The sequence below is a fragment of the Strongylocentrotus purpuratus genome, unplaced genomic scaffold (genome assembly GCF_000002235.5).
Source record: "Strongylocentrotus purpuratus isolate Spur 01 unplaced genomic scaffold, Spur_5.0 spur5_scaffold_7, whole genome shotgun sequence".
Lineage (NCBI taxonomy): Eukaryota > Metazoa > Echinodermata > Echinoidea > Camarodonta > Strongylocentrotidae > Strongylocentrotus > Strongylocentrotus purpuratus.
This window is the reverse complement of record NW_022145613.1, coordinates 14,237,677-14,265,155: the sequence shown is the minus strand read 5'-3', so window position 1 is coordinate 14,265,155 and position 27,479 is coordinate 14,237,677. Positions and strand designations below refer to the sequence as shown.

Sequence of the window (27,479 nt, the reverse complement as noted above, 5' to 3'; positions counted from 1 at the left end):
CTTATTTGTATCCTATAATTTGCACAGGGTCTCTCAGGAAAACAGTTTTGATACTGAGAGAGTTGCCCTGTTTAAATAAAACAAATGAATTATTTAAAAAAAATATTGTTGAGTGCCAGAAAGGTATTAACTACAGGTAAATGACCATGACCCTTCTGGCTCTCAGCAGAAAACGTTAATATGAAGGAGATGAAGATGAGATTCCTTTCTGAAACTCAGTCACGACTCATCAAGCTCAAATTGGCATTTAGCAATAATTATATCTTTAGATAGCTAGGAGTAGGAGGGCATTACCTTTGTCCTTCTACATATGACCTTCATTTTCCTCATAGTTTACAAAATAGAGAAATATAAGTCTGATTGTAAATTGTGTACAGTAACAGTAACTTTGTGAATTCATCTTGATTAAAAACACATAATTCAGATGAATTTGAGAGCAGAACAGGAGGAGAGTAGGTGAGAAGGATATAATGACTTGGGTAGCGATGCTTTCTTATTTCCTGGAACAACTAATTACAAGACAATAACAAGCGTGCTGGAGAGGGCAATTAATGTATATAGCCACTTGACAAGTGGATCAAGACACACATTATTTCAGTGTGCCTCTTATTATTTTTTTTACAACAAAGAATAGTGAGTAAAAGTAGTCTGTATGGGTCCTCATCTCTTCTTTCCATTTTCTACAGTCTCTACATCTACATACATGTGAATATCATGTGCTTTAATGTTCTTTATGATTAGTTACATAGCATGAAATGTTTTACCTCAAGTAGTATGACGTAGACTGTGATCATTGCCTCTCTCTAGTCTCAAAATACAGACCCCAGTCTGAATATTGACCATTGACTACTGAATGTTCTTATTCCCCTGGGACCTCCATGCTCCTATAGGCAAACCCAGGGGTGAACCTTGTGTCACAAATCAGGGATTATTGTGGATTAATGTTTTATGGCAATCAGTCAATTTTGACTATTATCATCAACAGTTTTCTTTAATTTTTTTATCGTATATGTAATAATACAACTGTCTTCTCTCTTGTTTTGTGGTAGTTTTTTTTTATTTTAATTTTTTATTTTTTATATGTTTAAAAAAAATAGTATCATGCCAGGTTACTGATGGTGAGTCCTGTCAGTTTTAAATAGGCACTGTCCTGACAAACCTGCTCGTGTTTTGTACGAAAGTTTCTCGAATTGCACCTTTTTCTGTTTTTAATTCAATGGACAGTGCTGCATCCTGTTTCCGAAGAATCAATACACTTTTGGTCTCATTCGCTTATATCAAAACTATCACGTCTTCTCTATTGGTCTTGAGCGGTAGACTAAGAGAGAGATCTGACCATTGTCCATATAATGGTCTTTATTGATTGGTCTGCTGTTTGTGCGCAATAAAAGACACTATCAACAAGATATTCTTTCCAACCTGCCATCCTGGATCAATACACCAACCCAAGCAAAGAAATCAATGGATTTCTCATAAATCTTCCTCTTTCTTCTTTTGTTTTCTTTTTTTCCACCAGAACTTGTGGTTCCAATGTCAATGACTCACAGTGATACATTAAACCTGCTGAGAGCCAGAAGGGCAGTAACTTCTATATGTTTACTAAAGAGTTAAGGCCCTTTTTGCTCTCAACAAATGGTCAATCTTGTGGGGGGTATAATTATGGTGTGCAAAAATCAATGACATTTTGCTGGTGTTCGTAGTAAAGAGGAATATGGAAGGGTATTGCGATGTTTCTGGTCACTCTCTTACTTGGGAACCCATGCTGAAGGAAAAATGCATAAAGATTGGATGATTGCCATAATTGTTTACTTCTTTAGTTTAAAAAAACTGTATCAATTAGAGATTCTATATTCTAGTAATTGTATGGTAATAGAAACTTGAGTAAGTACAATGTTCTCCCTGTGAACAAAAATGAAACTATTAGACCCTGCAATACCGTAATTCAAATTCTTACAGTATAATTCAAATGCTACCACTAGTTATTTTTAAGTAGAGGTACTATGTTGAACAATTTTGGTGGGCAATTGATTTTGAATGTCATGACTCCTGCTTAAAGAAAAAAGTTCTTTAGGACATGTAACGTCCTTGGACTAATCATTAACTTGTAAAGGCAACTGAGAGATTAAAACAAACAATAGGGTCAGAAATGAGCACACATTATTCTTTAGAATTCCACGTAAAATACCAGGATACAGAGAGGCAGAGAGTGACAGGGGTTTAGAACAAATATGACATCATCAGCAGCGTCCCTGAAGTTGAAAAGAGAATGAAAAATGGCAGAATAATGAGCCCCTTTTGATGGGGTATTGGCATTATGATTGTGGTATTGTGCCTTTCTTGGAAGGTGTTTTTTTTTAATTGACCATGTGCTAATTAAAATACGATTTGGTGTTTCTAGGTATATGTATGACGTGCTTGCTTCATCTTAGTTGATGTACATGTACGTATGGGATCCTAAATGTACGTATGTGATTCTACCAAGATCACGGGGTATGATTAAGAAATTTGTATACATGTTAATATATATTTTTTTAAGCCCCTCTAAAGTCTTTGGAGTATTGCATCATAATGTGAAAGAGAATGTCCTTTTAGACACACTTCTGCAAGAATACATAATTTGGGTTTTCTGAAATCTTACTTATTTGATGTAATGTAGGCCTAACTGACTTAAGAAGTTGGTTAAGTGATGTTGGGTTATCAAAGGCTCTCACTCAGACGAAAAGCCGATATGGTTATTCATCTATCCCTCTACCAGAACCTATGTTTTGAGATTTTGTTATTCCAATTAACTAGATAATATGGCCCCATCCCTCCCTCCCTACCTCTGTGGAATTCCCATGCATAAAGCCTGGCTTGAATAGACTAAGCTACTGTAAACTATCTGGTTGCTGATGACGACCCATTAAGCCTAGTGAGAAAGGGAGCTTCGGCTCGAGTTCACTCAACCAATGAGTAAGCCTGAATGAGTGCGCTGGTTCATGGCATCCATTCAGGTCTGCACAGCTAGTGAGTGCTACGGAGACGATCCATTCATCCCTCCCTCTCTCTCTCTCTCTTTCTCATTCATTCATCCGATCCGCCCATTTGCCAGGATGTGATCAATGCATTGTGCCTGCAAGTCCATAACGATATTGTCCGGCCTGCATGCTCCACTGGTAGTTGATGCCCCTTCTATTGCTTTCTATCCGCCCTGCTCGGCTGGCTTGGGTTTATTTCAGCGATGTGGTAAAGTAGCAAACTACCCAGTTACTTCTGCTTCCCAGCGCGGCAGATTTCATCTCCTGAAGGGGTGTGATTAATCCATTAGTGTTTTGATTGAATCAGTGCTTTTTAATCAGTATTATCCTGGAAGGAAATTTTTTTTTCATATCAGCACCACTTCATTTAGTTTTTCTCCAGGAGCAGGCAATCAGGATTGTTGTTGTGTTATTTTTCTTCATACCTCAAGAAGCAGTTTGTTTCTAGCGTGGATTAAAGTCATTACTCATCTGATGGACTTTGGAGAAAAAAGTTCTCTGGATATACATACACACTGACATCAATAAATCTTCAAGACTGAAAATGAATCTTTTTGAAATTCTGTCCACAAGGAAGGACTTGTAAGTGGCCTGTGTCACCGGATTCTAGCCGACTTCATGAACCTAGAGATATCTTCCTCATATGTCTCTGGTCAAACAAATTATACTCTCATAGTTATTAAGGAAGTGCTTGCGATTTGTTTTCAACACTGCATGATACATCAAACATGTTACATCAATAACCTTTTGTATCTGTACTGCATATTTCCTGGGACCTTCAGATTTTCCCCAAGGATTTCATTTTTTTTAAAAACTGATCGAATCATCATTGAGTGAACTTGAGAGAATCAATGAGGCATCATAGGCGTTCATCGGATACTCTATTCATCCTCGGATGAAGGTTGCAAGGAATATATTGACAGGACCTCTTAATTGATTTAGTATCCACTACTTTCATCAGATACATGGCATGCATAATGACATTGACCATCAATCACCAAGATGATTTCTAAATTGGCAACCGGTTTTGAGAACTGCCATTCGTGTGACTTTAACGATGCCAGCAACGACAATTTACGGTGCGAACCGCGATGAGTAAAAAGTTGCGTGTGTTTGCACAGCCCGTGCAGGGGCCGGGAACTGACTTCATGCCAGGCCGCTTAGGGCACGGTGGGGGCGGGGTCACCACGGGGAGGGCGGCCATTACCCTCCCGCCCCCTTACAACCCCAAAGACAATAGGGTCACTCGGTCTCACCCTGAAGCTAATAAGGTAAGTCATTCTAAGATCTCCACAAATTGAAATTGTGGAAATTATTGATTAGTTTTGTATGCAGTAACATCAAAATCTTGTCTTTAATTTGTTTTTCTTTCTTGAAACGTGGCTTTTAAGTATCTGCATTTCACCTAATAGCTCATATTGTTTTCAGTTTCTATTCCAAATTTGTTTATGCAAAAGGTAAATCTCACACAGCTAGATTTGTTGATCATAACATGTACCCAAGCAAAGTCTTGTAGACCTATATGCTCTCTCTTTTCTCTCCTTTCATTCAAGACAGATAGGATTATCCTCTTTTTTTGTGTGGCTCTCGTCCATCCATTATCATAGGATTTGTTTTGCACCATTGAAAAAGGCTGCACACCGTTTGATGAAATGCTTGTTGTACTCATCCCAAATTGCCCATTTAAAAATAAATGCATCAATAAAATCATGGTAGTATGTTCCTACTTTGTATGGCATGCGTTCATTATAATGCTCATAGCTCTCATTCATCACAATAAATGGCATGTTGAAAGACTCCTGTTAATTCACATTAATTTTTTTCTATTTACTGTAGTTACTATTATGATTTGTTTTTACCCATGCCATACTCAGTAGAAAGCTTTAAAAGTTTTATACTGGATAAACATTGTGGAATTGGGAGAAAGAATGGGAGAAAAAAAGGTAAAGGTAAAGTGTGAGAGAGAGGGAGAGAGAGACTGAGAGAGAGAGAGAGAGAGAGGGAGAGAGAGAGAGAGAGAGAGAGAGAGAGAGAGAGAGAGAGAGAGAGAGGGAGAGAGGAGGGGAGGAGAGTGGGAGGAAGGGGAAGAAAAAACTATTTTAAGGGGATCTGAATGTCGTTTTGGGAAAACTACTGGCATTTGTCTGTTGCAAAGTTTTGAAGTAAAGAAAAAAAAATTGTGTTTCTTTGTATGTTATGTTCCAGTTATTTCTGTATACATTTGTAAGTCAGTCTGTATAAATTGAGATACTATAGATAGCTAAATCTGTGCCATCTTTATTTATTCAGGGATTATTTTATTTGTAGTCTGTACATATATCTTTTCTGCTGCTGTATGCCTTCCAGTAGACTACTTCAGCTATAATGTAAATACATGTCTAGTGCATGGTCAACAGCGATTAGCATTTAGAAGGCCTGCTGTCCTGGTAAGGTGTGTTTACACTTTGAAAAAAAAAGAGGCAGTAGAGTTTCTTTATTTGAAAAGAGTGAAAACACAACCAGATGATGAGATTATATTTGAACTTGGAGAATAATGTATTGAAATGACAGGTATAAATACAAACAAAATGTTGAAACTTTTCAAAGTAAAATTCATTTGAAGAAAAGCAATTCTCAAAAATCAGATTTTCAAAAAATCACCTGTAAACTTGCTTTCCCATCATCTTTTATAATTATTTTGATATTTTTAAAATTTAGGTGGTACCTTTCTAGTACTCTCAATTTTGACAAAAATCCATAGCATATACCGGTAAGAGGTTTTTTTGGCATAGCAACAACTGAAATGTAATGCTGTGGATTTCATTATTAAGAAAGATATCAAACATAACATGAATTCAAACATTTTTCCTTAAAGGGCTGCATTATTGGAAAATGTTCATCATATTGTCATAGATTTTGACATTTGACTTGATAATATGTCTCAAATGAAAAGAAATAAATAAAATAAAAAAATCAAATTTTAATGTTGTAGACTTCTTTCAAACACAGCTCTGTAAGTCCAGAAAAGAAGAAGAATGAAACATACAGACTGTTACCATGCATTATATTCATCACACATACATGTATTTACTTTAACGAGTCAACGATAGATACAGGTTATTTTAATGTTGGTTTCAAGGTTCTGTAATCTTCAGTTGTTATGGAAGGGGATATCTATGGGTCTTAGGCTTGTCGCGCTGTTTTGTCTCGTCCATCCGGCTATTCAGCTCCTTCTTTCCAAACATGGCTATGTTTGAAGTAGTCATCAAACCGAGTATTTGCAGAAGTTGTGCTAGTGCTGCATTAGGCCTGTCCTCATCAGCTCGAGTTTGCTAAATAACCCGCTATTTTAACTAAATTTATTAATCTCAATCGCAAATTAGCCAGTTAATTTGCGACTTCATCAGCTCACAGTTTCAATAATCTGATATTTGGTAGAGAAATCTTGGTCTTGTTTAAAAAATCTACCGCTTTGGGGGAAATAGCGGGCTTATTTGCGCCAGTCCGAGCTAGTTTGTGATGAGCTTGATGGTCTGGTGAGGATGCAATTTTGAGCTTTGGGATAATATCGCGAGTCTGAAGATAGCGGGTTATTTGACAAACTTGAGCTGATGAAGACAGGCTTATTGAGACCAAGTGTTTGCTTGGAAGATGCTCTTTAAAAGAAGAGGTACAATGCCAGACTACTCTCTTAAAAAAAAAGAGTGAATTTTCACTCTATTTTCACGTTCTTGGGAGTGACGTCCGTGATCACTTGTTTAGGAGTGAAAATCGATTGATTTTAGAGTGCTCTCTAAGAAGAAAAGAGTTAATGTTCACTCTATTTTCACTACATTTTCACTCTCCAGAGGATTGACGTCCGTGATCACTCATTTTTTTTTAGAGAATACATCTTTCCTAACTCTCAATAAACATAAAGAATAGTAATGAATTGAAAGGGTATACGTGTATCACTATACTTGTGAGACTGCAAAATTATCTTATCATATCGGACTTATCAGTGCAACTCAATAAAAAATTTAAAAAATCAATTCCAGTTCAGCAGTACCATATTGTTCTTGTATCTTTTGACGTGTTTATGAAACAAATTATCAACTATTTTGGAAATGTCATTCAGCGATCCTGGGAAATGATGAGTTAAATGATAAAGCTGCATTATTGAATAGATAGTGTGATGACATAATTGATAAATATAATCATTATGTACAGACTACAAATAAAATAATTATAGTGTGATGACATAATTGATAAATATAATCAGTTAATTAGCTGATGATTTACCTTGAAAAAGAAATTGTATAGATTGAAGGTCTTATCTAAACTATCAGTTGAAAGAGAGGGACAGGGCAGAGAGAGAGAGAGAGAGAGAGAGAGAGAGAGAGAGAGAGAGAGAGAGAGAGGGAGAATACAGGGTGTTAATAGATTCATACTATACATCCTGATTAATTTTGATTTGATGAATTGATCTTGACCAAGGACAATTAGGGCATCACTTAACACAATTTCTATAAGTAAATGTTTAGTTTGGATATATATCTGCAGAGTGAAACTGGAATAATCTACTTAAGATTTAGGTGTTGAATTGAAATGATCTTAATTAAACAAATTACCTTAATTAAACAATTTACAAATGTACCTACATTGTATTAAACTAAGGGGCTTAAAGCACATATCTAGAGGTTGTGAATTGTCTTTGGAAAAAGAGAATTTTGCTTTTACACTCAAATATCACTCAATTACACTCAATTACACTGCAAAAAGCAATCCCTGCTAAATGTACTATTTTTCAACGTGTACATGTATATGAAGACATGGTCTCAAAAGTAGTTGAATAGTTTATTGATTTTGCTATGATTTTCAGTGGGAAAAAATGTGTGAATCCACCATAAGCCGTAAAATCTTAGATAATTTGATACCTATTTGAATTGTTTATTGATTTTGCCATGAGTTTCATTGGGAAAAAATGTGTGAATTTGATATCTTTACACCATAAGCCATAACATCATTGATAATTTGATTACTAGTGGAGTATTTCCAATGAAATTCCCACACATTGTTGCCATCCATATAATCTTGGTATTTCATCTCTTTTTTGATTGTTTTTGTTTTCAAATGTACTTTTTAAACGTTGCATAGTAACCGTTGCCATGGAATAGCTGTACAGGATTATATCGTATGATCAGAGCCAGAGGAGGGTCTACCAGGGCCCAGTTTCACAAAACTTGTTATCAATGACAAGTTACAATTACTGTTATAAGCTACTGAAATCGTAGCATTTGATTGGCTGAGAGCAAATTTGTCATAGAAATTTAGCATTTGATATTGATAAAAATTTCTATGAGGGCTAACAGGGTCCTGGGGGTGTTTCACAAAGATCCTAAGTAGAACTTAACACTAAGTTGGACTTAAATATTATGGAGAGCCATTTGTAGCCTTAAAATAAATATATTCAAAAGTGAAAATTTAAGTATTTTAGACTTTTTATAAATTCCACATCAGCAACATGAAATCTACTTGATATTAGAAAATATGAGTGATTTGAATCAACATTTTATGCCTTTTAAAATAATGTTTAAAAAATATTTTCATAGATGCTAACGGCTTTCCATAATATTTAAGTCCAACTTAGAGATAAGTTGAACTTAGGATCTTTGTGAAACACCCCCCTGGAGTTCAAGTTTATACGTTCACACCCTCCTGGCGCCAATCACGGTACATGATGTTAGAAGTGAGCCAGTGCATAATCACAAGGAATTGGGTTCTGTGAGTGTGTGTGTGTGTGTGTGTGTGGGGGGGGGGGTGGATACATGTAATGCTGTTCACGACTATGGCAGTAGACTGTTTCAAAAATATAATTTGAGAAATAACTGCTATTTGATGAAATTTGATGTGAAGCTCAGAATTTAAATATGAAAGATACATGTAGCACCACTACCTTACAGGGACTTGCTTAATACTTTGTTTTACAGTCTTTTCATAAATTATATCAGCTATGCATCCATACCCGTGCTGTTGTCATAGCAACAGTGTAAACAAAATGGAAGATATAATCTGTGAAAGTGTATTACTACAGTGTAACTAGTAGGGAAAATACATGTACCTTGTTAACCTATGAATAATATAATATAAATTTGCGACTACAGACTTTAATCAGTTGGAAGTTGTTGAGAAGGCACACAGTGTTATGGTTAAACTGTTGCAAGTTCTAATTTGGAAGACTAGCTTACAGGTGAATTACTGTTAAATATCTTTACACAGTGAAACCTGTCTGTAAAAACTGTACAAGGGAGACAAGAAAAGTGGTCTTTATAGGCAGGTGGTCTTTGTAGACAGCCTGCCTATAGTACATGTTTCAATGAGAAACCATTTTCAAGTGTAACAAACAATGTGGTCTTTGTAGACAGGTGGTCACCACAGCAGGTTTGACTGTACTTTTATTTTTGATATTCAATAAGATAGTTTGGTCCATGAATGGTAATGGCATATCAGGACTTTTACATTCTGTATTAAATTCTAATGTCAGTTGAAAGCCTTTGCATTATAATGACATGCTACTGTACCTTAGACATTTTTTCGCAATGGAATATGTGTACATGTATCCAGTTCATTTAATGATTCCATTTCAGAAGGCACTTTGACATTCACATCTCACATTCATGAATTAACAAAGTTATGGTTTAGATATTTTTTCGCAATGGAATATGTGTACATGTATCCAGTTCATTTAATGATTCCATTTCAGAAGGCACTTTGACATTCACATCTCACATTCATGAATTAACAAAGTTATGGTTTTGGGGGAAAAAATGTCTGTGGTAAACCAACGATGGTGACATTTTGAAGAAATGACGTAAATGCTAGTTCTCTGTTCTGTACCTATTTACAGTGTTGATCATACATGTAGGTAATGTATGGATCTGGTGTATTTGTATTGCATTGTACTTGCTTCATACTAGGCCAATTTACGCAGCCCAAATACCGTATGGAAAAAATCATCATTTTATTGTCCGCCATTTGCTGGAAAAAACCCGTAAAACAAGTCAGTGCTTGCTCATTCCAATTTTTTGTTGGGTACTCTCTTAAAAAAAAAAGAGTGAATTTTCACTCTATTTTCACTTTCTTGGGAGTGACGTCCGTGATCACTTGTTTAGGAGTGAAAATCGATTGATTTTAGAGTGCTCTCTAAGAAGAAAAGAGTGAATGTTCACTCTATTTTCACTACATTTTCACTCTTCAGAGGAGTGACATCCGTGATCACTCGATTTTTTTTAGAGAGTATATAGTGCACATGCGCAACTTGTCGCTGCTCTGCATGCAATCGCATGGAAGCACGGCAAGGAGATTCACTTGATTTTAAACAAAAACAGAATCAATCCCGATATTTAGAGAGCGGGCATTTACACTGCAAAAATCTGTGAAACTTTTGCCCTTAAAAAAAAAACACACTCAGAGATGGATTTTTGGACTTTCTTTTTTTGTTTTTGTTGTGTTGACGGCACACCAGAATGTAAGAAAAATTTGTGATTTTTGCTTGCAGTGTAACAGGCAGCCATGGTAAAAGGAATCGCGTTACAGTTTAGTGTTTATCATACACTCTGTCTAAATGTAGCTGACACAATATTATGTTTCTAAATATCAATCGTCAAATGCTTGCAATACTCTGTTGCTATATCAATACCCATAGGGTGTTGTCATGCCAGATGTTATGTATGTGTTCATTTGAATGCTGCTTGGTGAAAGAAATAAAACCATTTATTTTTCACCCATGCATGATCGGAATAGACCTAATCAATTATCTCCTCGTAATTATATCAAAGTATTGTTAAATGTGCTTTTTCACAAATTTAATAGGCCTTTATCCCAGTGGAATACAAGATGTCACAAATGATTTATTATTACTGACTGAAAACTTTTCATGCTTGAAGCAAAAGTAACAATTTCTGTTTGGCACAATTTTGATAACCCCACAATTTTAAGACCAACCCTGTATTTACATATAAAGCAATGTAGGTCAAGTACATAAGTCAGTGACTCTGACGACATAATACACTTTTTGTTACTGATGGACAAAGGTCGGAGGTCAGATATGCATTTCGATGAAAACTCTCTTTCATCACCTGATTGAGCCAATACCCCACAGAGGACAACGGAAACATTCTCACTATCATGAAATTCATATTTTAAAATTATTTTGAAAAATTATTTTGAGAATAATATGTTAAATACGATATTGCGTTCTTGTGAAGTGTTCATTTCCACCAGGCATTCTATTCAAGGCACTTCATTATTACCAAATCTTTAGATAGTCTACTGATTTCAGTGTTTGGAGCATTCTAGGAAAACTTTCTGAGCTACCAATACTTCATTTACTACACCGGGGTAGAGAGTGGCGATTGTATATCAATGGCTTGTCTAGGGCATTGTGTTGATTTACCTGGAGATTTACCTGGAAATTGTGTGTTTGCAGGTACATGTAATTAGGACACTAGACATGGCATACCTGTAGGCTATTAGTTTTCTCTCTGCTAACCAGGTAAACCTCTTGTCATTTCACCTGGGTAGAGAGAGGCTGATGAAGGCAAAATGCATTGACTAAGAAGAATACATTGTAACACCAGGATGAAAATTGAAACCCAGATCCCTTGATTGAAAGTAAATGAATAAATGCTATAGAAAATGTTTTATAGTGAGGTCTGAAATAAATGCTTTCATTTGCCTGTCAAACTTGAAAGTGTAATTAGGACACACTTCCCCACTCTGCCTGTAACAGGGAGGGCAGATACATTGTAAGTGGTGTTAGCTAATCAAGTGTTAATTGTTACATTGCTCCTTTTCACATAATGGTGTTTTCTGTCTTCTTTTCACTGCAATATGAGTATCCTCGCACAATATATTACAATTTAAAAGTGCTTATTAAATTTTGTTTATTTTTTCAAGATGAGGGACAAATTTTGTTTCTGTTTTCAGATAGCTCTGGTGTAAAACCAACCACTAAAAGCCCTAACCTTCATCTAACAATATAGCAGGACCCCAAATCTCCCCCACTAAGCTATTCAAACCAATTTCACCCTTTTCTCTCTTTCAAATGTCTGACTTTGATGGAAACGTTCATAAACCAAAGTCTCCATCCATACAAGTTTATCTTCCATCATTCACATTTGAAAGCTATCGATTGAAATTGTTATGCTTCAATAACTAATAGTGAAGGTAGGTCAGGAGTCATGGTCAACCGTTGCAGATATCCACTTTTTGTCATTGGCTGTAGTATTTTGAAAAGTAATTGGCGGAAATTGGCAAAGTATCTGCTGTGGTCATAAGCCACTAATTTTAATTAGATCGGCATTTCACGAGATAAAGGAGGGATACCTCCACTGGTCCTAAATGATAATGGCTGTCCTTCTAAAATGAATCCTTGTGAGGACCTGCTTTTGAAAATATGTTTTTTCCATAATTTGGATGGAGACTGTCATTGTCATTGTGAAGGTTACCAAACGAACACTGTGAGGGAGAATAATGACAAATTTGAAGGTTTAATTGAAGGTCTTATCCGAACGTGATGCATATCTTATTGGCTTTTTAAAATTATTTTTAAAAACCAAGGCCCTTCATTGCTGTCACATATTAAAAATATGGGAAATTTCCTAGTCGTTCATCGCAATTCGTTCTCCCATAAGTAGTAGGTGGCCAGTTATAAGAGGAGAAAGAGAATTTCATGGTTTGTATTTCATTGTGCAGTTTGTATCTTTTCGAATCTTTTTAAATCATAAACGATTTTGTTCACTGACAAACTGTACCTGTAGCATTGTTTATAAGCATATACCTTTATTGAAAATTTGCATTGCACCTGTAGTGATAAATATCACAAACTAATGGCAATAAAAATAGGTCATGGTTAATGTGCGTAACAGCATAACAGAACTTCAATTTCATGGTTTGTTAAAGAAGCGGCAGAGAGTGAGTAGGGAGAAGGGGGAAATATTTATGGTTGGTTAATGAAATGTGACGCTATGAGACAAGGTCCATGGATCAGGTAAAGGGTAGAAGTCCCCTGCAGAGGTGATGTAGTGATTAGGTAAATGTTAAACACATTGTATATATATGGGAAGTAGACCCCATCGACAGGAGCATAGCCATGGGTACACCCCCTCCCTAATAAAATGGTAGAAAGGAAAAGAAAAAACCACATAAGAATTGAAAGGGACAGGGGGAGAGGATGATATGGAGGGATGATAGGACCCCCTCCTATACCCCTCCACTTATCGATTGCCTTGTTTTGTATTTCATTCATTGAGTAAGACTAATGCCCCCCCCCCCCCATAATGGTGCCCCCTCAATCGCTGGTCCCACACTCAGTGCTGTCACTGCTCACTGATATACTGATATATATATATATATATATATATATATATATATATATGCAGGTCCTGGTGTTCTCAGTTGATATGAATCTTCTTAATGCCACTAATTTCATTTGGAAAAAGTTCCCATTTTTTGAGGTACCAGATAGTACCGAGTCATGAGCATTCTCTCTTGAAATAAAAGATCACTGAATTTTACCAAGCATTGCTTAATATGCAGGTTTCCCTTTAACCAACTTCAAGGTGAATAAACAACAATTTTGTTCTTGAAGTCCACAGACATCAACCATTCATTAGAATTTGAACGAAACACAGAGGCACGCTAATGACATCAGCAGTCTGCTTGTTCTGTGTAATTTACCACAGTCACCATGGAAACCATAATGCTTGCATCCAAGTCTTATACATTCCTCTTTTTCTGCATTGACTTCACATCATTTTATGCTTTTATGATTTCTCTTTGTAACCAGGGGAGTTTAGTTTTTATAGATTCATCAAGTTTTGAAGTCCCTGCTGGTTTACTCTTTTTCCCCCTTTAATTTCTGATATATACCTGATGCATGGCTGTCATTTGATAAAGGCCTGTTTTGTGAAGCATTCTCTGATTTTCAATAGTATTCCCGACTATTGTGTCCAAAAGTAAGCAGAATTATTTCCAGTATTCTTGTACAGGCATTTCTTAAGAATAACAAACAGAGCAGTTCACCAGTAAAAACAAAATTATAAAAATTAAAAAAAATTGCTCTTTAAGGAGCTCATGTTTTTGCTTCATTTTAAGTCTCTACCAACCTGAAGATGTACTCTCTAAATGTACAACGTGTAAAAAGTAGAATTCTATCTTTTGAAAGGGGTATGAGGGATTACTTTATTTGGAGTGAAATCCAGGATAAAAAATAGCACAATACACTCTCAAAAGAGGAATTAAACCACTACTTTGAAATAGATTGGACTATAATTTGGAGTGGATTCAACTCAAAAGGAAGTGATCTCTTTACTGACTTCTAAAATGCAGATTTCCACTTGGTTGTATTGAGAGAGAGAGTACATATAGGCCTACAGCATTACCCATAATTTACATGTTAACGAGCAGCAACAACTGCAGGCGCAAAACTATTACCCAAAAATAGCAAGGAAAAAAATGGACATTTCATTTTTTGCGACCTTTCCAGTAGTGTCAATGGTACTTTTGAAAAAACAATTGTATCTTCCAATTTTTCAAAAAGGGCATGTTAATTAATTAAAGGGTTCGTGGAAATCCTCATTCACCCTTGAAGGTTTTTCCACTGGCCTCTACAGCTGTGTGAGTTCATAATTACCCTTCCAAGGTTAAATTTTATGGGAGTTAATAAATTCTTATCAATGCTGTTCAGTGCTCTGACATTTGAGCTTCAATTTCGATAATGATCGGTCACTAGTTTTGTGGATTGATGAGCACGCATACGCATTGCAATGGTTTACAGTACCAGTGATGATGGGTAGATGTTATCTTTCATGTTTAAGTAAACCAATGTTATTTGTCATGACAAATCAAAATAAGGAAAAGTCACAGTAGAATAGTAAAGGACTACAGATAGTATAAATTACCACAAGTATACCTGAACAAACTTTTGGTTTCTAACTCCTTGATGCCTTAAAGGTAAAGACCAGTTATGGTCATGTGATTGCATTGTGAAAGAAACGTTGTGGAATCGATCAGAAAAGGTTGATCATCTAGCATCTAGCATCTGCAAGGTTCTGGAATCATCAAAATGATAAGAAATTTGGCCCATTCTTCGTAAAGTTACAAGCACTATACACAGAAAGATGTATATGGGACTAACCTGTATCTCTCACAGACCATGAGAGACAAATTTACCAAATATATGAATTAGTAGGCGGTTTCCCGGCAAAATTTTTATCATCATGTATTAGTCAAAACATATTCTTTCACATGATTGGTAATGAGAGCTTCCATTTCATTTTTTGAAATTGGGGCGTTTCCAATACTGGTCTTTACCTTTAAAATCATCCGACACACAGTAGGACATGAATGTGTACGAGGAGAAAGCTTGCTGTGAGTAAATATGTATGAAAAAACTTGTGATGTTGTTTGATCTCAGCCAGAAGGGCCATAACGCATATACTCTAACACACATTATAACGCCCTTCTGGCTATATATATCATCTTTTTGAAAATTTGCATTTGCTATCATGGAGGGATTAGACCTCCCTGCGAGGTCACTAGCAAGTGGTTATCTCATCAAATCAGCTCTCAATTAAAATTAGAAAAAGGGGACTGGGGATCAACGGGTACGGCTTAGGAATTGGCTGTATGGAGGGCGCAAGTAGCTACAAGTAGTGCAGTCCCGCTTTAATTAATACAGAGTTATAATGCCTTTCTGAATCCAAACAGATTAAGCCCTCCCATTGATGTTATATACACTGTTGACTGTAGACCACAACGAGAGTCCAAAGAGAATGATTGAAATGCAGTCAGGAGTGGATGATGTACAAATCCTATTAAAAAAATGTTATTCTTCTGTCCAAAGCCCCTGCTCCATCTCCACAGAGATCCGATGACGCTTCATCATGATCTCTGCTATACACCGCTATAATTGTTCTCTGACAAATGTCCCAACGCCTCGACCCTGACACCTCTAAGGCGTACTAAAGCCCACATTAGGAGTGCACCGATCACCTCCAATTATGGACATTATTGTCTGTTGAGAACTTGAGATTCAGAAGGGCTTTGACTCAATGATGAAGTAAATGAGGCAATGGCCTTCTGGTTGTGAACAAACAATATGCACTATCATTCATTTGATCTCATCATTTCCAAAGAGTGGCATAGATTAACACATTGACAATGACAATTATTGTTATTGGCATGATGACATTATCTCCCTATATCATGCACATTTGATGTATGATAGGGAGTTTCATTTGTATTCCCTTTTGGTTCGTTTATTTGTTTAATCCATGTCATTATAAAGAGGATGAGTATTGTAGCCGTTCGGTTGCTATTAGATTGACCTATAGGATGACCATGTAGGTACATGTATATCGCCTATCAGTCTTAACGAAAGATTATGATTATCTGACATATGATTTGGTGACTTTTGCATTTCTCTTTATTTCATTGAAGATTTCTGGTTAGTCTGCAATTCGGTTTTAGGTTACATTTAGTGTTAATGTTGGGTCTAGGGTTAAAGTTAGGAATTTGGATAGCTTTAGAACTTGACCATGGACGATCGAGTTGTCATGGGAGGATGTATTGCAAAATCAAAAGAAATAACCACCTTTGTACTTCACTTCCCAAATACTAAAAAAAGTTCGTACTGTCACATTGTCGCATGATCATTTCTATTCGACCAGTATGCTGTTACATATAACATTTCTAAACGACTCTGTCATGGTATAGTGTGCTTGGAAAGGAAAAATCATTTGCTGAAACCTTTTTAGCTCAATTTGTAGAGGGATAAACCCTTCTAGCTGAATAAAGTGTCCACCATTGATGCGTGACCTTTATAACAGGTATTTCCATGTTGTCTTTTGACACATTGGTGAAAGTATTTGTTCACCTTTCAATAGCAGTAATGTTGTTTTTGTAAATGTATTTATGTCACTCCCTTTTCTTCCATGCTTGTAGACATTGTTGTCCTGTCTGAATGCTTGATCCTTTTATAAAAGATCCTTTTATAAAAGATACTTGCAGCACACAATGTGGCCCAAGGATTGAGAATTGCCGTAAGCTATCATTTATTAATGGTTTGTGGGCATGCTGCTCAGGAAATGGTGTTATTTTCCTGTCCAGCAGCTTATGCAGCCGTACAAATGAATGTACCGAAACAGTTAGCTCTTCTTTTATCCTTTTCTCATACAACATTGGATTAACTGCCCAAAGGGGCGTGCTTCCTTCATAGGGTTTCATTTCATCATAATACACCTCTTAAAATGAAAACATGTCAGAGACCTAAAGTTTGGGCTTGTTTTTACCCCTCCCATGGCAGTATAATGCTTAGAGATTTCAGTGGAAAGCGCTATATAAGCACCATTTTTATTATTATTATAATAAGGTTTATCGAAAAATAAGTTTATCAGTTCATGTTTCCATTTCACATCTATATTGAACTGCTTAAAAGAAAACATTTTGGAAAGGTTCAGCACAAGGCATCATCTTTTACCTGTGCTGTCGTTAACAGAGAAATTTATCTCCATCCTGATCTTCCTGCATGCCCTACAAAGTTATATTGAACATAAAGCAAACATTGTCAAGTGAAATAAATGCTGAGAACCAGTAGGGTGTTACCTATCCTATGATTAAAAATACAGGTTTACATGTCAATGTCCTTCTACCATTCAGCACCAAAAAAAAAAATCAACTCGGGTTTCTGATAGAGAGACTCCTATAACTCCTGGTTAAATAGTGTTTCAAAATATAGGGAAACATTGCATGTCAAAAATATCTACAGATATCATTTTCTGTATTTCACTTGGGAATTATTAAAACCTATCTCACTTCGTATAATTTTATTTGATATCTATAAAGTCACCATGAGGACATTTTCCTCTTATGATTGTCTGAAATTCACTACTTTGGACTAGAATGCCCTTTTTAGCTTTTTCTTATTCATTTATCTTTTTAAGAAGTAAAAGAGATTTTCATTCGGAGACTGTGTTTTCATGTGTTTTCTCCAGCTCCTTTTTTGTTGTTGTTACTAAGAAACTCTTAATGGGCTTTCTAGAGCTAATTTCTCCCTGCTCTTTCTCCTTCTTTTTAATTTTTTATAGTTCAATAATTTTTTTTAGTTCACTGCTCAGTAGACGATATATACCCTCTGGACCTTCTTTCCTGTCAAGCGTACATACATACATCAAAAGAAAAGAGGGGCTGGGAGAGGAAATTTTGATCAATACCAGCTTCCTGCACATGCAGAGTCGCACAGGGAGGAAGCATGTTCTTTCTAGATTTACCCATGAGACGGTGAGTCTGTGTTACCGTATCGATCGTCGTACCTGCAAATTATGGATTATCGACAAATGATTTTGTCCGCGTAGCTGCAATTAGGAAGTGCAATTCCGCTTTCCCATTCATCAAAGCAATCCAAATGGAAATCGACGTCATTTTGTTTTTTAATTTTTTATTCCTTCTGTTATTTCAGTCCGTACTGCGTAGCTCTGTTAGCAATTGCTTTGAACAATATTGCATTAAAGATAAAGACCAGTTATGGTCATGCGATTGCATTGTCAAAGAAACGTTGTGGAATCGATCAGAAAAGTTTGATCACCTAGCATATAAGTGTTGGTGTGTACTGCTAGGTTCTGGAATCATCAAAATGATAAGAACTTTGGCCCAGTCTTGGTAAATTTACAAGCACTGTACACAGAAAGGTGTATATGGGACTACGCGACACATGCACAATATCTTTCAGGTCCAAATATATAGATATAATAACTTACCAAATATATCAATTAGTAGGCGGTTTCTCTGCAAAATTTGTTTCATCACTTATTAGTCAAAACATATTCTTTCACACGATTGGTAATAAAAGCTTCCATTTCATGTTTTGAGAGGGGGCGTTTCCAAAACTGGTCTTTACCTTTAATCTGACATTTCTTATATTAACTCATATACTTTAAGAGAGAGAGAGAGAGAGAGAGAGAGAGAGATAATGCCCTTCTTGCTCTCAATGGACGTTATTATCTGTCTGCAAGGAGCCAGAAGAATGTTTTATAAATCTGTAAAATGATTCAATTTTAATGCCTTTTATGCCTTTCTAGTTCTGACCAAACAATATCATCTACTCAGTGCCAAAAGGGCATTACATCTGGCTCTGAATATGTAGTTAAAAGCAGTCATCTTCCATTAAACAAAATCTGTTCATTTCTTTTTTTCATTGAAAATCATGTGCATCAAATACCATACCAAGTTGGAGTTTTTAATTGAATTACCAATTGATGTGAAACATTAAAAAATCATACCACAAGCTATTGTGCTATTGATAGTTATTTACCATGTATGTGTATGTCCAAGCCTGTAAAAACGTTATTGCTGTTGCATACAAGTACTTGTGGATCTTTGTTAGATGTTAACACATTAAGAGAACTCATCCTTTTGATATGGGTGTAGTATGAAATGTGCTATTCTGCACCAAACTTTGTCATATTTTTTGTAGTGGTTGAGTTTATAGAAATTAATAATTCTGACTCAGAATTATGGTTTGGTTTATCATTCCTGGACCTCCCTACATATCTCAGATACTAGGAGTGAGAATACCCTAACCAAATCAGCAATTCCTCCTCAAATTTGACATAAATACACTGAACTGAACATGATTAAATACAAACATGTACCTACAGTTTGTATACATATCGACGCAATTCCTCCATTAATAGGCCTGTGTATATAAGGCCGCCTCGATCTCCTGCTCCACATTTTGATCTTGTTCCATCAAGCACCATACATAATTAATCATATATTGCTTTTTATTCATTTGCCGGAAAATATGCTGTAAAGGTCATTCATTAGTTCCCTGTTCTTCCGTTGTTGTCAATTAGTATGCCCAATTAAGCTTTGTCTTTTAGTGTATTATGTTATAAGTATTTCTTTTTCCTCTCTATTTTTACCCCCCCTCTCTCTTTCTACCCTCCCTCCCTCCCCCCCCCCCCCCTCTCTCTCTCTCTCTCTCTCCCCCCTCTCTCTCTCTCTCTCTCTCTCTCTCTCTCTTTCTATCTTTGTTTCTCTCCCTCATAATGTAATCATCTTTTATTACTCCTCATTTGGTGTTTTTTCCTCTCACTTGCGCTCTCTTTCTTTCTCTCCCTCCCTGTCTTCCTCCCTCTCTTGCTCTCTTACTCCCTGTCTCTCACTCTCTCCCTCTCTCCCTTTCTCCTTCTCCTCTTCACAAATTGGAAAATATAATACAACTAAAGTAGCGTTATTCTTGTTTCCCCAGAAATTGCTGTTTAGTTTAACCTATTTTTCTTCTGCCAGTGCCACATTTATTAGGCCAAGCAAATTTTCTCTGCATCCGAGATACTGAAAAGGGAACAACACTTATCATTTATAACTATCTACCCATTTTTTTCCAATTATTGCCTTCGTCTGATTGTGTATACAAATTCTCCTTCAAAGGTACATGTATATCCAGTTATGATAGTGTTCTATTCACTATCGTCACTATCATTATTGAAAAGGCTATTTTGCAGAATGGGACTTTGATGACCCACATTCTCATGTGGTAATACCACCCAAAATACATTAAATTCTGCGCTTTAGATGTATTACTACCAACAATAAATATGGAAATCAGCTATTGTCCAACCAGTAGGGAAGATGGATCCATTTTTCATCAGTTCATCACTCCTAATAAATAGTAGGTTTACCCACTTAACCTTTTGTGACAGTTGATTAGTCTACGAGCGCAGACCAAAGTGTAACATTTGGACCAGTTACACTGTAGCTTGGGTTTTTTTTTTGTGTGTATGGTGATGTTGAATCCCAAGTCATCCTGATGAAAGCCTTTTGTATCTAGGTTATCGTGTTGTCTTTGTTTCTATTCAACAATTAGATACAATCACAAAAATGGCATTGTACAACAATGTATGTTTTTAAGAGTTCTGGATTGCCAAGGAAGTCCGTCGTGATAGGCCATGCAATGTGATACAAATTTGAGACTGCACGCAGTAACATTATACTATAAATTGAATTGAACAAGACTATCTTACATGCATTTACACATTTGTGTGCCGAAACAACAACAGCATATCTATTGTATCAATTAATAAAGTGTTACAGAAAAAATGGAGTGATATATTGCAGGGAATTTTTTCCCCTTTTATTATTTGCATCCTTGAAGATGGCTAAAAGTGGATCGTTTTGTAAGTGCTCTGTCATGTGTGATATCAAGATGTCTTCTCACCTTGAATGCTTGGCCGCTTGGCTGAAAGACAATGGCTTGGGCAATGCTATACCTGACCATGAATGCATTATTCATGAACCCTGGATAGGCTGGGAGAGAGAGAGAGAGAGACAGAGAGAGAGAGAGACAGAGAGAGAGACAGAGAGAGAGAGAGAGAGGGGGAGGGGGGGGGGGAGAGAATGAATGAACTGGTAGAGAAAGGAAACGAGAGATGGAGAGAAAGGGGGAGAGAGAAAGATAGTGAAAGAGAGGAGAGGCTGAGAGAGAGAGAGAGAGAGAGGGAGAGCGAGAGAGGAGAGAGAAGGGGAAGAGAGAGTATGAATGAACTGGGAGAGAAAGAAAAAGAGAGATGAAGAGAAAGGGGGAGAGAAAGAGAGAGAGAGAGAGATAGTGAAAGAGAGGAGAGAGAAGGAGAAAAAGAGGTAGAGAGGGGAATGGGCAGAATAGAGGGTGAGAAACAAGGATAAAGAGATGAAAAAGATAGGTAAATAGAGAGAGAAGTGGAGAGAGAGAGAGAGGAGAGAAATGGAGAGAGGAAGACGTGAGAAGAGAGACAAGAAGAGAGAAGTGGAAAGAGAGAGGGAGAGAAAATAAGGAAAACCAATAAGCTCAGATCCATTGACAATTCTGACCTTCACATGGACATTAAATATTCATGTCTTGTCAATCCAAGTCCACGCCCTCAAATTGGGTCACATCACATACACGTTTCCAGTTGCCACAGCAACAAGTGTCCTCCCGATGAACTCCTAGTAACATGGTCATGATGTATTGATGTCTTATCACCCTGATTATGGCTGTAGTTTTCCAACATGGGGTGTTTGGTCTTTTGTTTTCTTATTGATTCTTGAGGGGTTAACAAGACACTGTGGTTCATTAGCACAGCTTTGTGAGTCTAATTACTGGTAACGAGGAGACGGAATTATCTCGAACGAGGAAAGAGGCGAACTCCCCAAAGGCTCGTAAACATCTGGATTTTTCTCGCCGGAAGCCTCATTAATCCGTTGAATCTTTGAAAACCCATCGCATCTGTACATCTGTTCATTTTCAATGAAAGTAACAGGGGATTAATAAAAGGATACAAGTTTTCATTTTTCTGGCACTGAATTTGCATGCATGGTAAGTCTGTTTGGATGGATACATCAGGAATGGAACGGTATAACAATTGAGACGGCAGAGTTTCAACCATGTTCGTCACCTTTTTAACAGGAAATGATGTTGTGAAATTGGAGAAAATCCCTTGGACTGCCAGGAAACCAAATGTAGAGCATTATTTATGGATTCTATGGTGTTTTTCTTAAACTTGAGATCACCATAGATGGCTGCACCTTACAGATGCATACCTGCCAAGGTAATATTATCTGTTCAAAGCCAGAAGGGCGTTAACTCTGTATCAAAGTATAGGAACTTCTGCCCTTCTTGCTTCAAACTAAAAATATACCACCACCGCCCCCCCCCCCTCCCAAAAAAGGTGCAACGATTGTATAGATATTAACTGCTGTAACTGCAGCCAATGTTTCTAAATACACACAAACAGTTTCCTGGAAATATTAATAGTTAGTGCCTTAAAGGGTTCGTTTAACAATATTAAATCTGAGATACACGGCCCTAAGTGTTATCAGTGTCTGTGATATGGTGTAATATTGAAGCCCTAAAAAAATTGCGCTTCAAAATGATCAAGAAGTGCCTCAAAAAAGTAAAAAACTTTCAGTGACCGGTTTTACCATACTTGTTTTCCTGATTAGACTGTAGTGTTATAAAAACTGTTTGGTAAACAGTTTTTAAAATTTGTAATTCCAATCATAAATATCTTGATAATCAGACAGGCTTGTAAAAGTCATGAGGTTCCTGACTGACCTAAAGGTTTATAATTATCATTGTGCAGCTTGAGCTAAATCCAGAATTTTTTTTCAGAATCCGAGGCAAAGATCCCTTTGACATGAAATATTAATAGTGATGAATTCCATCCTCAGATGAGCAGAAAATCTAAAGATACAGATCATGAACCTGTCAGAATTGGGATTTATTCATTATATTTCATGATTGCATTTATGAGAAATGAATGTTTAATGAATTAAGTTACTAATAGGATCGAGGGTGAGAATATTTATCTATTATCATTTCCTAGGTTCATCAGTATTCTGCATCAATATTTGATGAAGATAATGTGAACTGAATGCATATGAAACGTGTATCATGCAGAATTAGCTGTATAGCAATGTTGATGAAGTACCTAGGAGATACGAATATGATCACAAATGAACATGTCTCCTTTATCTAAGCCTATCCGTGTACATTGGTTCACGAAAGTGACAAAACCAGAGTAAATTTAATTTATACATACCCACAGTCTTATGATTTACAATATATTTACAAAGTGTTGAGAATTTAATAAAATATGTTCAACCTCACATGTCATTTTACATTACTGCTTAGATCTATTATGAAATCGATACAAAAATACTCAAAAGTACCAACTCAGTCAGTTAATACTGAAACCAAAAGAAGCATTCACGAAATGTGATACTTATTAAAAATCAGGTACACCTCCCCCCCCCCCCCCCCCCCCTCTGCCAAACAAATATTCAAACTGCTTTCATGGTGCTATATTGTTTCATATTGATCACATTATTTGGGCATGGTTAGTTGTTTAAGTGAAAGCGTTTAGGAAGCTATGTGGATTTAATTAGTTACCGGTAAGCCAGATAAGTGAAACATAATTGAATGTTTCTCATGCCTTTCGGGGCTCTCTTTGATGCACTATACTTTCCGAAGGCCACATTGATGTAAAATTAATATTGTTTTCTCTGTATTTGAGATACTATTGTTAACCTTGAGCTCTGGTATGGGAATTGTTTTTTGAGAGAAAATTGCTATGATTATTCTGGATTGTCTATCCTGCAGTAGATTGATTGTTTGAACCAGTAAAATAAAAACAAACTCACAAAATCGTACTGGGCATCATCTTCGATTAAAACCATAACTCCCATTTGCACATAGTGACCTGTTCCTTAGCTTTCTATGCTCATTACTCAGCCACTATACATGACCTACCACAATATTGTTAGGCACATGTCATTTATTTGTAATTTTGAATATTTAGTGTAAGTTTCGTTGGATTCTGTGAGAATTTATTTTCAATATTTACCGGAACTCAAGTTTATCTTTAATTGGAGCTCTGTGTAAAACGGTATGAGTGAAAGATATTCTCATTGTCCCCATTACCATGATATTGGAAAACAGAACAAATGCCATTGCGAATTAAACACAGTGAAAGCCTTTGTTGATTGATGCATTTTGCATTTACATGTAGGTGACTTTATTATGCTGGTTTATATTAAAAGGACTTTAAAATTCTGCTGAAAGCAAAGAGAGCATTCCCTCTGATACCCTGACATAGAGTTAGCACCATTTGGATCACAATAGTACTTGAACAAATGTAGGCATGATGTAAAAGTTTCGAGCAAAATGATGCTGTTTATCAGAATGATTTTATTTATGGAACCTTTTTTGATTGAGTTGATGCTGAAAAAGTAGGAGGCCTGACGTCAAGTCACTAACTAATAGACCTATTTTCTTGATTAATTTATTTGGAGTTGAAAACCTGATCCTATGAAATCAATGATCTTTCCATTTAACCTTTTGTTTACAAAATTGCTGAATGCAAAGTAATCCCGCAAAAAGGTAATGATATAAACTAGCATGAATAGAAGTTGGGTTTGTACCCCCTTTTCATATTTGTTTGAAATAGAATTTGCAAGGGTGGCAAGTTTGGCACTATACAGCAAAGTTCAAAAGCTTTACTAAAGTGAGAGTCAAGTGTCGCGTATTTGCTTGGGTATTGTTCTCTCCTTGTAAATCCTATCCTAGACCCCTGTTACACATGCGTCGGCTTTTAAAGCGGGCCCCGGAGGCGGCCTCACACCTGCAATTTGAAGCCGCCTTGAGATCATCAAACCCCTGTTACACATGATCTCGGGCCCGCAATTTTTCGTCTACACATAGGCCGGCCTCACGTCGCCTTTTCACGAGCTGATGTTGGGACGGACTCCAGACAGACAGAAAGAGAAAGTGATAGAATGATAAAAACAAAGAATAACATAAGAGAAGGTAAAAGAAGGAAGAAACAAAGAATAACATAAGGAAAGAGAGAAAGAGAAAGTGTAATAAAAACAAAGAATAACATAAGAGAAGATGAGAGAAGGAAGAAACAAAGAATAACATAAGGAAAGACAGAGAGAAAAAGTATGATAAAATCAAAGAGTAACATAAGAGAAGATGAAAGAAGGAAGAAACAAAGAATAACATCAGGAAAGACAGAAAGAGAAGGTTATAGAAGGAAGAAACAAAGAATAACATAAGGAAAGACAGAAATAGAAGGTTATAGAAGAAAGAAACAAAGAATAACATAAGGAAAGACAGAAAGAGAAGGTTATAGAAGGAAGAAACAAAGAATAACATAAGGAAAGACAGAAAGAGAAAGCGATAGAATGATAAAAACAAAGAATAACATAAGGAAAGACAGAAAGAGGGAGCGATAGAATGATAAAAACAAAGAATAACATAAGGAAAGACAGAAAGAGGGAGTGATAGAATGATAAAAACAAAGAATAACATAAGAGAAGGTGGCAAGCGCGCCCGATGTATTATGTTGATAATGATGACAGGTTACGTCACTTCCGCTTTATAAGCCGGTCCCGAGTCCACTTTGGTGTTACACATACCAATTGCGGGACTGAGGCCGGCCTCAAACCACATCCAGAGGTGGACTGAGTCCACCTGGCCTCAGTCCGGCTTTTCGAAAAAAGTTGGTGTTACACATACGTCGAGCCGACTCCGGGGCCGGCCTCAGTCCACTTTCAGACATATGTGTAACAGGGGTCCTACTCTCTCTCTCTCTCTCTCTCTCTCTCTCTCTCTCGTTGGTGCCCATTCTCTTTTAAATTTCTTGGGAGTATCCCCAGATTTGCTTAAGGCTTTTTTCCTGCACTGCTTTGAAGTTGTCCAGTATTTGTTAAGGATTTACTAGAAATTCTGTTTGTGGTATCTTGTTCTTCAGAGTCCTGTATTTGTCAAGGATTTACTTTGAATTCTGTCTATCTATCTTGTTCTTCAAGATCAAAGGTACACACAGGTACCTTTACCGAAGTTGATAAATCAGACAGGTGTGAAAGTACACTGCAAATTTGTTGTGTAAAGTTGTGTAAAGTCGTTACACAACGAATTTGCAGTGTAATGTTATATGTGTAGCAACATGCTTTCTTCTATAGCTTAACTGTCAGTGTACTCCTGGTTTGATCATCAAAGGTGCCTATCAAAGTCTTCCCTTCTTCATCATCCTTATCCACATTCAAAAATAGAAACCCCTTATTATTTGCACAGGGCACTTCACCGACCGAAAGGACCTTGTGTTGGTCCAGTCCTCATTAGCATGCATACGGTAGGGGTAGACATGCGTATTCTTCGACAATTAACAGGCACACAGTAGACAGGATCTGGACAAACATAGCAGCAAGAGGATAAGAACCTCTTAATTGCGTAAGTCATTAAAGCTCAGGTGTGGTGGTAGAGAAAGTCCATGTCCAGAAGATTTTAATTGGGAAGATGAAAAAAATTGGACGATCAACAACAAAAATATGTTGGGTTTTCACCCTCTGCTTGTGAAAGGGTAGTGTTAGAGATTTTAGTTGCAATATTCTTTTACAGATTTGCTCTAATCATTAAAACAAAAACAAAAAAACAAACAAAAATTGTTATTTACACATCCTCAGGGCACTACAACAACTGATGACAAATCATGCAAACCTAAAATGATTGTTACTTTTTGTTGAGATGACATTGGGCATGTTATTCATTATTTAAGAAGTTTATATGATTTTGCCATTAGAATTAGAAAGTAACCAACTGGTTTTAAAATCTTCTTTCTTTCTTTGGAATATATTAGGGATTGTCTAATGAAATTACCCTTTTTTTAAGTCTGGGGATTACAAAAATATCTTGATACCAAAATCAAACTAAATTATAGCTGTATATTCCTACCACATTATTCTCTTATCACCTCCTCCTTTGTACAATTTGCAGTCATGTAATACACTTGATGCTATGTTAGGCAAAACTTGTTGCTGGCTTTCTTGTAGAAAAGGAAATCACAACTAGTATCCAAAATGTAATTCCCTCTGATACATACCATTTAAGATGTACAAATGTGCATGGTTACTGAAATC

At 36.5% G+C, this 27,479-nt stretch overlaps 1 protein-coding gene across 2 annotated transcripts in view; it reads left to right on the top strand.

Annotated features, from left to right (window-relative positions):
* Positions 1-3,032: 3,032 nt before the first annotated feature.
* LOC579475 (dual specificity tyrosine-phosphorylation-regulated kinase 4) overlaps positions 3,033-27,479 on the top strand; it is a 49,764-nt gene continuing 25,317 nt past the window's right edge. Inside the window, exon 1 of one of the 2 annotated variants that reach the window (XM_030974945.1) lies at positions 3,033-4,288. In XM_030974945.1, the coding sequence (XP_030830805.1) occupies positions 4,109-4,288 (180 nt within the window). In that variant the 5' untranslated portion in view covers positions 3,033-4,108. Of the gene's footprint in view, positions 4,289-22,353; positions 22,375-27,479 lie in introns of those variants that run through there. The other variant, XM_030974946.1, reaches the window with a different exon arrangement.